General features: G+C 45.6%; 1 protein-coding gene across 24 annotated transcripts in view; it reads left to right on the forward strand.

Moving 5' to 3' along the window:
• PHF21A (PHD finger protein 21A) overlaps positions 1-15,763 on the forward strand; it is a 172,073-nt gene that overhangs the window by 150,693 nt on the left and 5,617 nt on the right. For 19 of the 24 annotated variants that reach the window (XM_059709545.1, XM_059709543.1, XM_059709537.1 and 16 more), the window contains 7 exons: positions 2,203-2,254; positions 2,980-3,059; positions 3,484-3,544; positions 5,973-6,136; positions 12,274-12,429; positions 14,565-14,640; positions 15,014-15,117. In XM_059709545.1, the coding sequence (XP_059565528.1) occupies positions 2,203-2,254; positions 2,980-3,059; positions 3,484-3,544; positions 5,973-6,136; positions 12,274-12,429; positions 14,565-14,640; positions 15,014-15,117 (693 nt within the window). Of the gene's footprint in view, positions 1-2,202; positions 2,255-2,979; positions 3,060-3,483; positions 3,545-5,879; positions 5,903-5,972; positions 6,137-12,273; positions 12,430-14,564; positions 14,641-15,013; positions 15,118-15,575; positions 15,655-15,763 lie in introns of all 24 variants that reach the window. The other 5 variants (XM_059709555.1, XM_059709556.1, XM_059709558.1 and 2 more) reach the window with 2 other exon arrangements.

Genomic DNA, 15,763 nt, shown 5'->3' on the forward strand with positions numbered 1-15,763 from the left:
TGATCATTTTTTCTGATATGAAATGGATTAATTTTTAATGTATCTTAAAGGAGGGACCAAAACTTGAACCAAATTGCTGACAAACTTGTAAAATCATCCATAAAATTTATAAAGTATAATAATTGGAGAGAGAAAAAAGAGTAAGCTGTTAGCAGAATTTCCTTATCAAGAGAAATTAAAGAATATCTTATGTCAGTGCATGGTGTAAGCAAGCAGGTACCTGCCATCATAGGTAGCAGCAGGTATTTTACCTTCTGGTTTACCATAAAGAGGCAGTTGGTTCTTGGCACATGTGTGATACATAGATGAGACAAAAGTTCTTGACAACTTTTTGTTTTGTTTATCACTGAAAATCTGTTCCACAGGAGAGGATTTTTTAAATTTAATAATTCTGCCGAAACCGGTTTGGCTCAGTGGATAGAGCCTCGGCCTGCGGACTGAAAGGTCCCAGGTTCGATTCTGGTCAAGAGCATGTGCCTGGGTTGCGGGCACATCCCCAGTAGGAGATGTGCAGGAGGCGGCTGATCGATGTTTCTCTCTCATCGATGTTTCTAACTCTCTATCCCTCTCCCTTCCTCTCTGTAAAAAATCAATAAAATATATTTTTAAAAATAAATAAATAAATAATAAATTTAATAATTCTTTCATGAACTGTCAGTCTAGACTGGCAGAGATGTTTTGGACGTGAGTGGCCAAGAAGGGCGCAGTCACGGGATTAGAAGAAAGTGCATCTGAATGTCAGCCCTCACACTGCTTTAACAGAGAGCAGTTGCTAGACAGCCTTCTAATCTTGATTATGTTTTGAAGGAATAGTGGGAATTAGGAATGTAGTTATTTTTGGCAGCCATAACATGTATGCCGTTTCAATATACAATGTGGAAAACGGGCAGCAAGTCCAAGACTGCTTTTCCTGCCAAAGAACTCTGGCTGTTGGAGGGAGAGGTGCCCACCTAACTTTGGAATAAGAAATAAAAACATTTCTTCAAGATTCTGAGATAATAGTAAAAGGCATTTCTGTTCTCCAGTGCCTGCCTCAATGACTGTATTTTCATAAAATGCTATCTTGGGTAGCCTGAACCTGTCACATCTGGCCAAAATACCATGATATTTAATGTTGAGGATGAAATGTCAGGATTTTTTAAGACTGAACTGTGGTATAAATAATTCTATAGGAGTATGTCTCCTAGCAATGGATGATATTCTTTATTCACCGGCAAAAAAAAAAAAATTGATGATGCACTCTTTGGCATGTATAGCGCCCACATGCAGTAGTACAGTGGAAAATGGAGACATACTTTCCAGACCTCATGCAACCAAAGAGCAAAGTAGGCATCAATTTGTTGCTTTCTCCAACTTTAAGCATCTGACGTGTCAGCTGTAAGGTGCAGTATCCTAATCAATCTAGTCAGAGAAAAATCGCTCCATGTTTTTAGGCTCATGTTTGAATGAAAAATCATAGTGTTAAGCAGAACACCTGCTATCATTCCTGAAACTCATTTAGCTTTGAGTCAGCGTTGTCCAGTCAGTGGTAGCAAAAATGTAAGAAACCCTGACTTGACATGACAAGTAAAGGCCTAGTCATGACAAGTAAACTACTTAGAATTTTTAGCTTGTTTTCTAGGAGGCTCTGCACATTTTTCGAATATGAAATCCTCTTCTCTCTAAGAGGATTTTTAAAAATATTTTTATTGATTTTTTTAGAGAGAGAGGAAGGGAGAGGGCGAGAGAGAAACATCGCTGTGAAAATGAAACACTGATTGATTGGCTGCCTCCTGGACACCCCCTACCAGGGATCAAGCACACAACCCAGGCATGTGCCTTGACTGGGAATTGAACCGGCAACCTCTCAGTGCACGGGATGACGTGTAACCAACTAAACCTCGCTGGCCAGAGCTCTAAAATGATTTTTTCTTATGAAAGAAAAAAATATTGGGCCACTCAAAATGCTGATTTCTGCCATTGAAGAAGTAGAAGATGTAGACCCCTCTCCTTCTCTTTTTGGTCCCTGTGAGACAAGGAAGCGGGGGAGTGGCTTCATAGCTGTTAAGAGTGGGGGATGCCCACTCTTTTTCACCTGAACATGGCCTCCTTCAGGCCACCAGCCTGTTGGGCTGCCTTTCTCTAGCATTCTAGTTGGGAACATGTGATGGGCTTTGTGAGAACCAGACTGAAGCATATTCACCTTTTGTTTCTCTGGCACAGAAACTCGCCTTCATGGTATCTCTAGGATTGGTAACACATGACCATCTCGAAGGTAAGAGAGGATATTCATAATGTTGCCTTGCTTCTGGCCCAGAGCTAGTTCTTGAAAGTGGTGTTCTTTGCTAGAATAGAAAACTGAAAACAAATAGAGTATCCTGTAGTCAGTGTGGACTTTGTTTCCTTTTAGAGTAAAATTGGCTAATGTTCAGCCCTCCCCTTCCTTTCACTTTGTATCCACACTGCTGTCCTGGGCAGACCACCCAGTTGCCTGGATTAAGGTGACTTCGCTCACTTAGGGAACTTTCTCCCCCAGACAGCGTGGAGTAGCACATGCCCCCCTGACTTGGTATTTTTCAGTCCTCTTGGTTATTAGAATCTTAAGGACAGTTGCAAAGCTACACCTGTGTTGGTTACTTAATTGAAGAATGGTGAACTATGGTTGCTCAATCTAGGTCTGTGGATAAAGTTCATCCACACCTATGTCACGGTGATCTAAAAATAGACCAGGACAGCTTGTTCACAAGCGTTGTCTACCGTTAAGCATGCGGTCACAGAGAGCCTCCCAGGGGACAGCGTGGCCTTGCTTCCCGAGAGGTGAGAGTAGACGTCCTGCGTGTGTGCTCCCAGCAGTGTGCTTGCCTCTGCTGAGGCTGCAGTGAAACAAGAGGCTGGCCCCATCTCTAATTTGTCTGGGAAAACCAATAGTTAAAATAATGAAGTTATGTTGTTGAGGTTCCCTATACCTCTCTTCTAATTTAAACCTTTTGCTTTCCCAAGAAATCCAAAGTAAGAGGCAAGAGCGAAAAAGAAGAACAACAGCAAACCCAGTGTACAGTGGAGCGGTCTTTGAGCCAGAGGTACTCCTGGCCAGCGCTGGCCCTTCCCTCACCATTCACTTCACTTACGACTTATTCAGCACCTCCCATTGGAAACCTGGTTGTACTTGCCCAGCTTTGTAAAGTGATGATTTTTCTCTGGCTGATCCCATTATTTCCTTTTCATTATTCATTGCTTTCCCCTTAGTTTTTGCTTACATTTGAACAGATACAAACCTTCCTTAAAAATGTAACTCACCTTGGCTTTAACACAACTGTCACCTGGAGCAGAGGGAGACCTCCCTGGAATATATCTAATAAAATACGTTAGCACTGATACCGTGGGGTGACTGGCACTAACTAGTTGGCAGGTTGACAGGCATACTGGGCTTGGTCTTTAGCTTTTGCCAGCATTAGTAGTAACCATGCTATTCAACCATCACATTTCCTTCTTCAACCCTCAAAGCGTAAGAAGAGTGCAGTCACCTACCTGAACAGTACAATGCACCCTGGGACCCGGAAGCGAGGTGAGTACCTTTTATATCCCTCCCTTGCCTCTTGCCTTTGCTTTCTGTGTTGTGTTTCTTCCCTTTCCCCTAGAAAATAGTTTTGTTGTTGTTATTCTCTGAGAAGGGGGGAAAAGAGAGAGAGATTTCCTATTAGAGTTGTGTATACTGAGTCGAAAGCGGCCTTTCCTGGGATTCCAGCAAAGCTGCCTCAGGGGAATGGCTTCCTGCAGCATTTCTGCCCCCAGCCCACCAGGCTGTCCCTGAATATAGCACAGTGAACAGAACACCGTGCAAAAGGAAGCATTTTAGCGTCACTGAGCAGCACAGAGCCCCGCTGTTGCCAAGGTGCTCTTAGTCGTGTCTGAGTCATCCCTCTGCAGGAGAAACCGGAGCATCACTTAAGTTTCCGTGTGCTGCAGGCTTTCCAGGAAAGAGAGAAGTAGCCACACTGAACACTTAGAATCTGTGAGAAGAAAAGGTCACTGTCAAGCAGGCTTTCGAAAGCAGGAATTCTTAAAGAGCTCCCTCCCGTGTTTTAGACCTCCCCAGGGCAGGCGCTGCACCTCCTCTTAGGGCCGGGAGGACAGCAGCAGCGGTCTCACTGTGCGGGTCTAAATAGGGCTTAATAGCTCAGAGTTGGAGCTCATAAACAAGGTTCTGAAATTGTTCTTTGATGTCAGTAATACATCCCAAGGTCCCTTTCTCTGCATGATAATGTGTCCCTGAATTACAGTCCAGGCTAGAGAGGTTGCAGCGAGTGGAGGAGCATACTAATGTTGCGTCTGCACACACAGCCTCAGCTGCTGGGAGCCTAGGAGGTCATCCCGACCCTTTGTCTGCCTTAGGGAGGCTGCAGCCACACCACGGCCGCCTCCGCCTGCAGGAGAGCATACCCACCCTGAGTGACCGGTTCTCATGCTGCACCCGCCCCGTCCTTCAAGTGGCCAAAATATGTAGATGAGAAACGCGAAGCCATCGCTTCGTACTAGCTCCTGGGCCACCATAATCAGTGCCATGGATTGTTCCGTTTTCAGCAGTTTTTAGTGGCCTCTCACACAGTTCCCAGAAAGGAGCCCGCCGAAGCCATAGTTAATTGCCCGCTGGTGGGCTGGTTCTGCTCAAAGGAAAGGGGTTGGACGAGCCAGGAAGACCTTGGCATCTCTTGCCAAGGTCAGAGGATGAAAGCCTGCACCTACAGGCCTAGGATATGCCTTCTGCGGGTAAACAAAGAGCATTCATCTTCCACTTCTCCCCCAGCACTAATTCCCCAGGAAGACACACCAGTATGACCTGTCTTTGTACTGCAGACATCCCCAGTCTAACACACATAAGTAATGTTTGTGTATGTCTGACAGAATCAGCATTCCTGTGCGTGGTTTTGATATAAATTGTAACTGTTGGCAAAGTCATGATCTGCCTGCCATTACCAGTGCTCGGAGGCAGTTGTGCACCTCTCCGGCTCTTTTTTCCCTGTGGTGGTCTAGGCATTCACTTTGTTCGCTCACAGCTTCGGAGTGTGACCCTGACTTAGACATGTCAGGCAGGAGTGGTTGGCCTGGACTTGCCACACCCACATGGGTCATTTATGATCCCCTGTAGCATGAGGTGTGATGCAGATGCTCCTACTCATATCAGGCCTCTCAGTCAGCAGTGTTGCTGATGACGGCCTTCCTGAGACTGGATGAGCCCAGCCCTGAGACCTGTGGGTCACCAGAATGTGGTGGAAAGTGGGGAGACAATTCTCGATCAACTAGGGAGAACACTTGAGTCCAGACCTACTTAAATTCATATTTAAACTCAGGACATCTTTTTAGCTCTTGGGTTCCAGCTACCCCTTGAACATATCTCTCGCTAGCTGGAGCAGCAAGGGGGAAGAGTAGTTAACTTGAATTTTGTCTCCTTGCTTCACCTTTCTCTACCCTCATAGGCAGTGAAATGACCAAAATGTAGGCAGGTGAGAAAAGGAAAAGCAGAAATCCTAAATAAATCCATTTGTGGGAGCCGAGAATCATTAATATAGGAAGAATGATGATTGCAGAGAAACATTAGAGAACAATATGCAAAAGATAAGGGAAAGTAAAGTAGATTCATATTTCTGGCCTTGGCTCCCTGTAAGCTTTGGTTCTCGCCTGAGAAATCAGATGTCACAGTCCAAGAGCCTCACTGCTACCTGCCAAGGCAAGGCCCTTTAACACGACCCAGCGTCTCTGTCATTCTGCAGGTCCTCTCTTCTCCTCCCTTCTTTTGAGACTCAGGCAGTTTCTAATGACATTTAAATCTTAGCTTCTCTTCCTGTCTTTGGGACTGTTGTATTAACCTTCTGTCTGCTACCTCACTTCCTTTTCCATGCTAGCCAATGAGGAACACTGGCCAAAGGTATGTAAGATCATTTTCCCCCTCTCTTCCCCCCCCTTTTCCCCTTTTGTTCCCTTCTCTTGGCATATAGGTCGTCCTCCAAAATACAATGCAGTGATGGGGTTTGGAGCCCTTACCCCAACATCCCCCCCATCCAGTCATCCTGACTCCCCTGAAAATGAAAAGACAGAGACCACATTCACTTTCCCTGCACCTGTTCAGCCTGTGTCCCTGCCCAGCCCCACCTCCACAGACGTAAGTAACGTGGGAAAAGCTCCCTGTCTTTGAGAGCCTCGCTGGGGAAACATTGTCTGTGTTGTCTCCTCCAGCAGCATCACCCTGACTCACCGGGGAAAGCAGGGACCCCAAGGACGCTATGCCGGGTAGGCAGCTCTGCTGAGGCCCAGGTCCTGCTGTGTTCTTGGGACTCATGCTAAATGTCAGGAGGCTCAGTAGTTTCCGGAGGCTGCATCTGATGTGCCGTGAAGGAGTTCTCAGGAAGGTGTGGGGTGGGAAGTCAGCTCACGTCCCTGCAAGGTGTACAGGTTTCTGTCGTCAGTGTTCTGGAGGTGGGGGAATGAGCAAGCTGGACGTTCCCTTAGCAGTTGTTGCCTGCTTCAAGTGGAATTCAAGAAGTGGAAACTTTGCCGTAGAGCAGCTGTATTCAGCAGAGTTGGTTAGAAATAGGTTCCAGAAAGAGTGTCAAATACTCAGTAGTTCTTCACCCAGAAACTGCAGGAGTGTCACCAGTACCCTACATTTTTAAATGAGCATTTCCAAAGCAGTGACTTCACTCAGCAAATACTTAGTGAGCGCTTCTCGGCTGAGCAAGCGCTGTTCTTGAGGCCGGGACAGAACAGGAACAAAACCAGCTTCCTGCCCTCGTGGAGCTCATGTTTACAGGGGGGGCAGGTGATCAGCAGATGAGCATAGAGTGTGCCAGGGAGTGATCAGGCTGTGGGAAAAGTGGGACAGGTGAGGGGCATTAGGGGTTATGGCAGGAGGTTGCTCTTTTATGAAGATGCTGAGAGGGTGGGGGGGAAGAGCACTCTGTGAAGAGGGAACAGCAACGCAAAAGCCCTGAGGTAGAAATGTACATGCACGAAGAAAAGAGGCCAAGATGGCTGGGCAGTGAGCAGGTGCGAGTGGTGGGGATGTGACCGCAGAGGTGGCAGGGTTTTTGACTTTTTATTTTGAAAATTCCAAACCTACAGAAAAGTTACAGTAACAATACAAGGAATAGATGTATACCCTTCACCTAGATTGACCAGTTGTTATCATTTTGCCACATATGCTTCTCTCTCCTTCACACACATATACATACACACATACACACACACACATATATATATAAATATATACACATACATACACACGAACTTTTTAAACATCCTTAACCAAGGATGTGCTTATTTAGAGAGGGAAAGAGAGGTGAGAGAGAAACTTTGATCAGTTCCTCCCATAAGTGCCCCGAGAAGGGATTGATCCCCTGATCTAGGTATGTGCTCTGACCAGAAATCAAACCCACAACCTTTTGGGGTATGTGATGACATTCCAACTAACTGAGTCACTCTGCCAGGGCCACACTTTTTTTTCTGAACTAGTTAAGAAATTGCAGGCATCATGAATCTTCACCCCAAATGCTTTGGTTTATATCTCCTAAGAATAAAGATATTCTCTGATATAGCCACAATACAGTTATCAAATAGAGGAAATTTAATATTGATAAAAGGTTATTATACAATATACAGTTCATATGCAGCTTTCTCAGTTTGTCTTGATTATTGCCTTAGTGGCACTGACATTTTTCTTCTTCAGGATCCAATTCAAGATCACTCTTGCATTTCTTGTCTCTTTAGCCTCCTTACTCTGGACCAGTTTCCCATCTTTTCTTTGTCTTTCATGGCATTGATGTGTTTAGAAAGAGAGGCCAGTTGCTGTGTAGGGTGTCCCTCCATTTGGATGACCCGATTGTTTCCTCAAGAACAGATTGGAGGCTGCATTTCTGTAGGAACACTAAGTAAGCAGTGATGAGTCCTCAGTGCATCGCAGCAGGAGGCACGTGCTGTCAGTCTGTCCCCTTGTTGGTGATGTTAACGTTCATCCTTAAAATAGATCCCATCGAATGTCTCCACTTGTACAGGCACCTGTTTCCTCAGCTTTGAGTCTGTAAATATCCAGTTCCCCAGAAAACTGCTACCCAGTGGTTTTAGCATTTTTTTGCTGGTTCTTGCCTGCAGTTATTATTCAAAGGTGTTTGCAAAATTGATTGGGATTTTTAAAGGACCGATGTGTGTAAAATATGGAGACGAGACTGTGGGAGGATAGGACGGGAGCAGGGAGATCAGTGAAGAGGCTGTTACAGTCGTCTGATCAGGAGCCAATGCTAACTTGGCCTAATATAATAGGTAGAAATGGAGATGGAGAAAAGTGATTGAGTCTGCATCTTTTTGAAAAGCCAGTAGAATTGGATAATGGGGTATGAGAAAAAGAACAGTCAAAGGTGAATCCAAAGTTTTTGGCCCAAACAGCTAGGAGGCTAGAGCTGCCCTTTCCTGGACATGACAAGAGAAGCAGGTTTGGCATGTCTCATCTCTCTCATGAATGACAGAGCTTGTCTTTAGGGCCACCTTCAGGTACAAGATCCCTTGCATTACAGGCTCTTAGGAGTCTAAATTCTGCCCCTCTCCAAAGAACAAAAGAATACCATCTGTACATCCTGAGTCAAACTTCCAGAAACAACAAAGGGAGTGTCATCTATAAAGGACCAGGTCACGGAGGAGTTCTGTTCTCTGACAGGCGTCCTTCCGTGAACATAACTGGTGGCTTCAGACCCAGCCTTGCTGTCAGACCCAGCCTTTTGTCCAGCTTTCCTTTGGCAGGAGTCATTGATTCAGGTTTCTGCTTCTCCTGTTAACTGGCACCAGGCATCCCTTTGGTCACCTTGTTTGGTGGCAGTGAAGATTGTCTCAACTTCTTTGAAGTTAAAGCATTGCCCAGGGCTGGACAGCTCTTGGTGGGGCTGTCCCCCAGGAGTTCTGTGGTTCTGCATGTGAGTCTCTTCCTTAAACAGTGTTGCTTTTATTTTTGTGACTTTGGGCTGAGGGGGTTTATAAAATGGTTTTCTTGAAAGGATCCACTCAGCTCTAATCACAAACTAAAAGCTTCTGCCAGGTTCTGTGTTAAAATATAAACACTGTTCTTCTTAGAAATCTAAAGATAAAAGGAAGCTTTCCTAAAACCACTAAATAATGTAATTGACTTCTACTTTTACATATCTCAACAGTGGCAGTTATTAAAATCGACACACGGGGCTCTGTATATTAGCTTCTGGGTGGCATAACCCCAACAACATTAATTAAATAATAACAGCTGAGAGGCAGGCATTTCCTGGAGATCAATACCATCTAGAAGGACTTGGTACAAGATACGGCTGGGCGCTAATCCTCAGGATGTAACTTGTTGCCACTATCATCACTTTTATGAGAAGGGAAGATGAGTTGACATAATTATACAATTTTTTAAGCAAATGATGAAGTTGCAATTGATACAACCAGGGCTTTTTTTTTTTTTTTAAACCTATGGCCTCAGCCCCTAGCAAAGAATTGTGGGTCAGACATCTTTCCACATCCCATTTGGTTTATGGTAATAATTCGGTCCTTCACCAAAGCCTAAGCTTTCTGACCTGGTGCAGCACCTCGTTGGACCTCCTTTCTGTTGACGCAGAGAACCAGTTCTGTGTGGATGAAATACATGACTTACCAGTTCATATTCATTTCTATGGGTAGTAGTTCTCAAGTATGGCCTGGGGGTCCCTGAGACTCTTTCGGGGGGTCCATAAAATCAAAACTCTTTTCATGATCATATTCAAACACTCTCTTCCGGTTTCATTCTCATTCTCTCAAGAGTGAACAGTGGAGTTTCCCAGATATTACATGTCATGATGATATCATCACTCTGATGGCTAATGGGCAGTGCACCTGTGTGTTCTGGGGTTCAAATTTTCCAATACATATTTTTGTAACTTCCTGGATTCTATAATTATTTCAAACTTAAAATGTTTTAAAACTTCTAAGTAAATATCAATGTATCTAACTCCCATAAACAAAAGCTCTTTGAGGTCTTTAGTAACTTTAAGAGTATATGTCTCAGTGGTTAGAGTGTCAGCCCACTCACCCAAGGATCGAGGGGTTCGATTCCCAGTCAAAGACATGTACCTGGGTTGCAAGTTGGATCCTTGGCCCCCAGTTGAGGCGCGTGCGGGAGGCAACCAATCAATGTGTCTCTATCACATTGATCTCTCTCTCTCTCTCTCTCTCTCTCTCTCTCTCTTTCTCTCTTTCTCTCTCCCCCCCCCCCTCCCTGCACTCCCTCCCTTCCACTTTCTCTAAAAATCAATGGAAAAAATATCCTTGGGTGAGGAGTTAACAACAACAACAAAAAGAGTGTAATGGGGTCCTGACACCAAAAGATTACGAGCTACTGCTATGAGCTATATAAAGAGGATACAATGTTGTTTTTTTCCTTTAGCAACTGAAATAAATTAGTTAAGTTTTATTTTATGTACTCTCCACCTTCCACTTCTTGATGTTCTCCTTATTCAGGATAAAAGGAAAGTGAGCAGAACTCTTTACCCAACAAATACCTCTGAATGAAATGTGCACTTTGTCTAATATACTTCATCACTGCTAATTCTATCTATGGTTCATGAAAAAACTCTCTGAAACCCTAAAATTTGTATAAACTTCATAAAGATGCAGACTTACAACATGGGGCTGAGCTTTAAGAAAAACTAACCCTCTAAAGAAGAGTACTCTCAGCCTGATTCTAAGAATGAAAAGCAAGTCACGGTAATCGAGGAGTGAAACTTACCTCTTCCGGTGCCTGGAAGTCGAACTGTCGGGCATTCTCATGTAGTGTTTTTGCACATGCACTGGGTATCTTTTCTACTGCCCAGAGGTGACATTTTCTTACTCAGAAAGGTTAAAACCCACCCACACTGATTATCACTTTCCAGCATCTTCTAGCTGCTGGGTAGCCTGCTGAATGACATAGGAAGTCTCCATTCCTAGAGGAAACACGGGCCTGGGGAGAAAGGTCTTCCCAAGTGGTGGAGGGTCTATCATGGGAGGAAGACCTGCTCTCTGAGTCATTGCTTCCTGTGCACAAGTTCTGAGTTAAGCCTTTTGGCAAAATAGTCTAGAACCTAAAAACACATTGGCAGGAAAGGGTCTGGCCCAGGCTGGGCACTGCCTTTGCTGGCTCCCCTCCAACGCTCCCTCCGCCTTCCCTGCCCTGGATCCATTCAGCGGCATTAGTCCTGTTCAGAGGATGGGTCAGGGATTCACTTGCTGAAAAATGCCTCTTGCATACTTCTTTCTCAGTGCTCTCCTCTCCACGTTTTAAGTAGATGGGCTTTTTTCTGAGGGTGCCTTCTGCTCAGAAGCTTCAGCAGCCCTACCTGAGAACTCACTGGTGGGCGGGAGAGCGCACAGAGGCCCTTCTCGCCTCACCTGGCCAAGTATTTTACAGGGGGGATACAGCCTCCAGAACAGAATGGGCCATTGAACAGCACATGCCAAATGCTGGCTTAAAGGAGAACATTGTCAGCTGTTACTTTGGCTTTTAAAGTCTTCATATTAGAAAGCTCGGTTTAATCAGTTTAATTGGCTCCTGACTTACTCTTTTCCCATTTGAACTTTCACCATTATCTTTCCTCCCTGAGCAAGCAGAGTTTAGTAAAATTCCATTTCTTACCTGTTGTCTTTCCCAATCCTTCTAAGTTTTCTCCAAAACTGATAGTAATGAGAATGTTTATATCTTTGGTCTCAGAACACGTTGATGAATGGGTTTCAGTGTCTTCAAGCTTTCCCATTTGTGGGTTAGACTCTACCAAAATGTAACAAATGCTGAGCTCTCACCCATGAAGTTAATTTTGGCCTAGAGTCCCTGTGGTCGGCAAACTCATTAGTCAACAGAGCCAAATATCAACAGTACAACATTGAAATTTCTTTTGAGAGCCAAATTTTTTAAACTTAAACTATATAGGTAGGTACATTGTTATTAACTTAATTAGGGTACTCCTAAGGCTTAGGAAGAGCCACACTGAAGGGGCCAAAGAGCCGCATGTGCCTCACAAGCCGCAGTTTGCCGACCATGGGCCTTGACGACGACAGCTTTCCCATGAAGTCTGCTTTAAAACGAAGAGTACTGCCCCTGCCCAGGGAACCTCAGCTATATGGGGCAGGTGGGGGCTTGTGAATACCCCTGTAACATGTTAGAGGGGGCACAGCTGCTTGTCCTAAAACATGTATATGTATCCAGAATGTGCATGTTAACTTTCACATTTTACCTTTTTGTCCTCTCTCTTACCTCTCTTCTCAATTTCATAGGGTGATATCCATGAGGATTTTTGCAGCGTTTGCAGAAAAAGTGGTCAGTTGCTGATGTGTGACACGTGTTCCCGTGTGTATCATCTGGACTGCTTAGACCCTCCTCTGAAAACGATTCCCAAGGGCATGTGGATCTGTCCCAGATGTCAGGACCAGGTAGGGGGACAGTGGTCAGACAGAGGGCGGGACCAAGGAGGAGCAAGATGACATGGTCAGGTCTTCCTTCCCCTCTGATCTGGGGATGGCAGTCTCTGCCCTTCCCAGTTCTCAGGCCATGTGAGCCCTGTTCACAGCAGAGCACTCGCCTGCCAGCTTCCCCCCCTCAGAGACACTCTGTCATATTCGTGAGGCAGTGACTCGGTGTGCTGGTGGAGAGACCCTGATTGCTTCCCGTTATGTGAAATGACTTATTACGTTGACCCTAAAAGTCCATAAGATTTTCTGCCTCATTCTCTAAGAATAGTACAAACCTAGTATATGTTTTTAAAACTCTATATTGAAAATAAAATTCTTTTTTGTTTGTTTGTTTTTGTTAATCCTCACCTGAGGATATTTTTTCCATTGCTTGAGTGGAAGGGAAGGAGAGGAGGTGGAGGAGGAGGAGGAGGAGGAGGAGGAGGAGGAGGACTAGAGAGACATTGATGGGAGAGAGACACATTGACTGGTTGCCTCCTGCACACGCCCCAACCAGGGGTAAGGAGCAAACCGCAACCCAGGTACATGCTGTTGACAGGGAATCAAACCTACGACCCGTCAGTGCCTAGGCCAGCGCTCTAAACACTGAGGCACGGGCCAGTACTTTCTTAAATGAAAGTATTCAATCGGTTGTTTCATTCAAATAACAGCTTCACTTTTAACCTATGTTGTCATCAGGATCAGAGAACTAACTGTACAGTGGTATCAACATTCCATGGACTTGCAAGGCAAGCACAGAATCATGCGCTACTTAACAACAGGGATACATTCTGAAAAACGTGTCATTAGATGATTTTGTCTTTGCGAGAGTATCACAGAGCGCATTATACACACCCAGATGGTAACCTGCTGCACACCTGGGTCCAGCCTATTGCTCCTGGCCTACAAGCCTCTGTGTCTCATTACAAACAACACGAGATTAAGTCAGGCACAAGAGAAAATGATGCCATCGAGAGGCACAGTTCACATGAGATGTATGAGGCTGTAGCCAACGTAGCACAGAATATTGCTTTACAACAAACTTCCTGTTTTTAATCAATAGAACTGTATACTCTGAAATAAAAAGTATAGTATAGCAAATACACAAACAGTAACATAGTTGTCTGTTATCATTATCAGGTACTATGTACTGTGCATAACTGTGTGCGATACTGTGTATGACTGCAGGGCAGTGGGTTTGTTACACCAGCAGCACCACGAACACGTGTTCTGTGATGTCACTAGGCCATAGGAAATTTTTGGCTCCATTATAATCTTATGGGCCCACGTAGTATATGTGGTCGGTCATTGATCAAAGCATCGTACAGCACGTGACTGTGTGGTTAGCGACCCCAGCTGTCCCTCCTCTACTTAGTTCCTGATTTCTTTTTCTCACATACCCATGTATCTTAATGTTGTTATTATAGGTGGTCTCATGTCGCTTTTTTAGAAGTAGGCAAAGTATAAACAAATAAGGTCAGTAGCTCAGCAGACATTGGGGTGCTGCTCAGGTCTTTGGAATCTGGTCTGAGAGAATTCTGGTTTTTCCCCTTTAACCTTGGTCCTCTTCCTGCTGTCGCCTGATGTAGTTACAGGGACAGTTCTCTCCTTGTTCTCTTCCAGTTGCTGCTTTGTGACCCTCTGATCATCTGCCACATGGGGTCTGGATTATATGTGGTATCAGAGCTGAGACGTCATTTCCTTGGCCAGGCTGCCTGTCAGGGGCATGGAGCTAACACTGAGCCAGGCCGCCCGTGTCAGGTCAGGGACAAAGCTGCCCATGGCTGAGGCCACAGTGCCGACCTGCCGCTGATGCTGGTGGCTCTGCCTGTGGGACTCGTCAGGAGCCCGTGGCACGAATGGAAAGATAGGAGTGCCCGGCTTCTTTCTCACTCAGGGCTCCAGGAGCTTGGCTGTCCCTGCTTTGTACCTCATTCTCTCGGGCTGGTATCTGGAACTTTACAGTCCAGAAACTGTAGAACAGCATTTTGCACCACTGCCCTCATAATCCCGCCTGGATTTGTATCTGCCCGTAGCTGCAGACACCCTTGCTGGTCATTACACAGGGGATGTGTGTTTACCTCCTCCTCAAGGTAAAATTCTAAACATCTTTCCAGATGCTGAAGAAGGAAGAAGCAATCCCGTGGCCTGGAACTTTAGCCATTGTCCATTCCTACATCGCCTACAAAGCAGGTAAAGAGTTACCCGTGCGCGCTCTGTGTCATCTTCTCTGTTTAAAAAACAAAAGAGGACTGGAAGTATTTGCTTTGTTTTGGAAAGGAATTTAACGTTAAAAATGAAAAGCTTCTAGTGACTGAAGTGGAAGGTTGTGTAGCACTTTCTCGGGAGGAAGAATGAGAAGTAGATCTTGTTCATATGCAGCCAGGCTGAAGCCCCTGACCATCTTCCTAGCAAGTCGGTGCATGGACAGGGGACGGGGAGTCCTGTGCACTGGCCGGGGGCTCGGGGAACTTTGGGGAGAATATCTTCTTTGGCAAACATTCTGAACACTGGCCTTTTCGAAGAATTTATTGTTAAAAACAGTTCTTTTTTTTTTTTTTTTCAGCTAAAGAAGAAGAGAAACAGAAGTTACTTAAATGGAGTTCAGATTTAAAACAGGAACGAGAACAGCTAGAGCAGAAGGTGAAACAGCTCAGCAGTTCTATAAGTGTAAGTGAGCCTCCTGCCTTCGGCGATAAAGCAGACAGACCTTCCCGTGCGCATAGCAGCTCCTGCGGCTCCCAGGGCTGGCTCCAGTCCTTTAGCTCTTAACACAGCTGACTTGGGCAGAAGGAAAGCTTGCCTCCAGTTAGAGTTGGCCCTCAGGTACAGGGGGCCCCTTGGTATATGGTGCCTTAGCCACGCTCTGGAACAGCCTCTTGGTTTTGGTCTGAGAGCAAGCATTTTCAGTCTCCTGGCCGCAGAGGTAGATTAGAAGCTGCAGCCGTGTAGCCACCACCCCTGTGCGTCCTAAGCATGTTTGGGGGGAGTGTGGAGCCTGACCTGACAACAGACGGGTGCAGACCAGCCCCGCATCTGCGTCTTTCTAGTCGCCCGAGCTAGTGAGTCCGTCCACACGGCCCGTCTCTTCCACTCTTTCTTCCCCACCGTGCTGTTTGCGTTTCCAGGTTTTCCTGACCAGCCTGAGGAAGAGGGGTTTCTAGAGACAAGTTTGGAAGTAAATACTGCCCAGCCTGCCGTGTCCAGGTGGGAACGAGAGTTGTACTTGTAACCGAGATTCGGAGGCTCCTCCCGGCGGGCAGGTCTTTCCGCTGAGTAGGTGCCTGTCGGAGCGAGGTGGCCTCAGCCCTCAGAC

Source organism: Myotis daubentonii, chromosome 9 (assembly GCF_963259705.1).
Source record: "Myotis daubentonii chromosome 9, mMyoDau2.1, whole genome shotgun sequence".
In the NCBI taxonomy this organism is placed as follows: Eukaryota; Metazoa; Chordata; class Mammalia; order Chiroptera; family Vespertilionidae; genus Myotis; species Myotis daubentonii.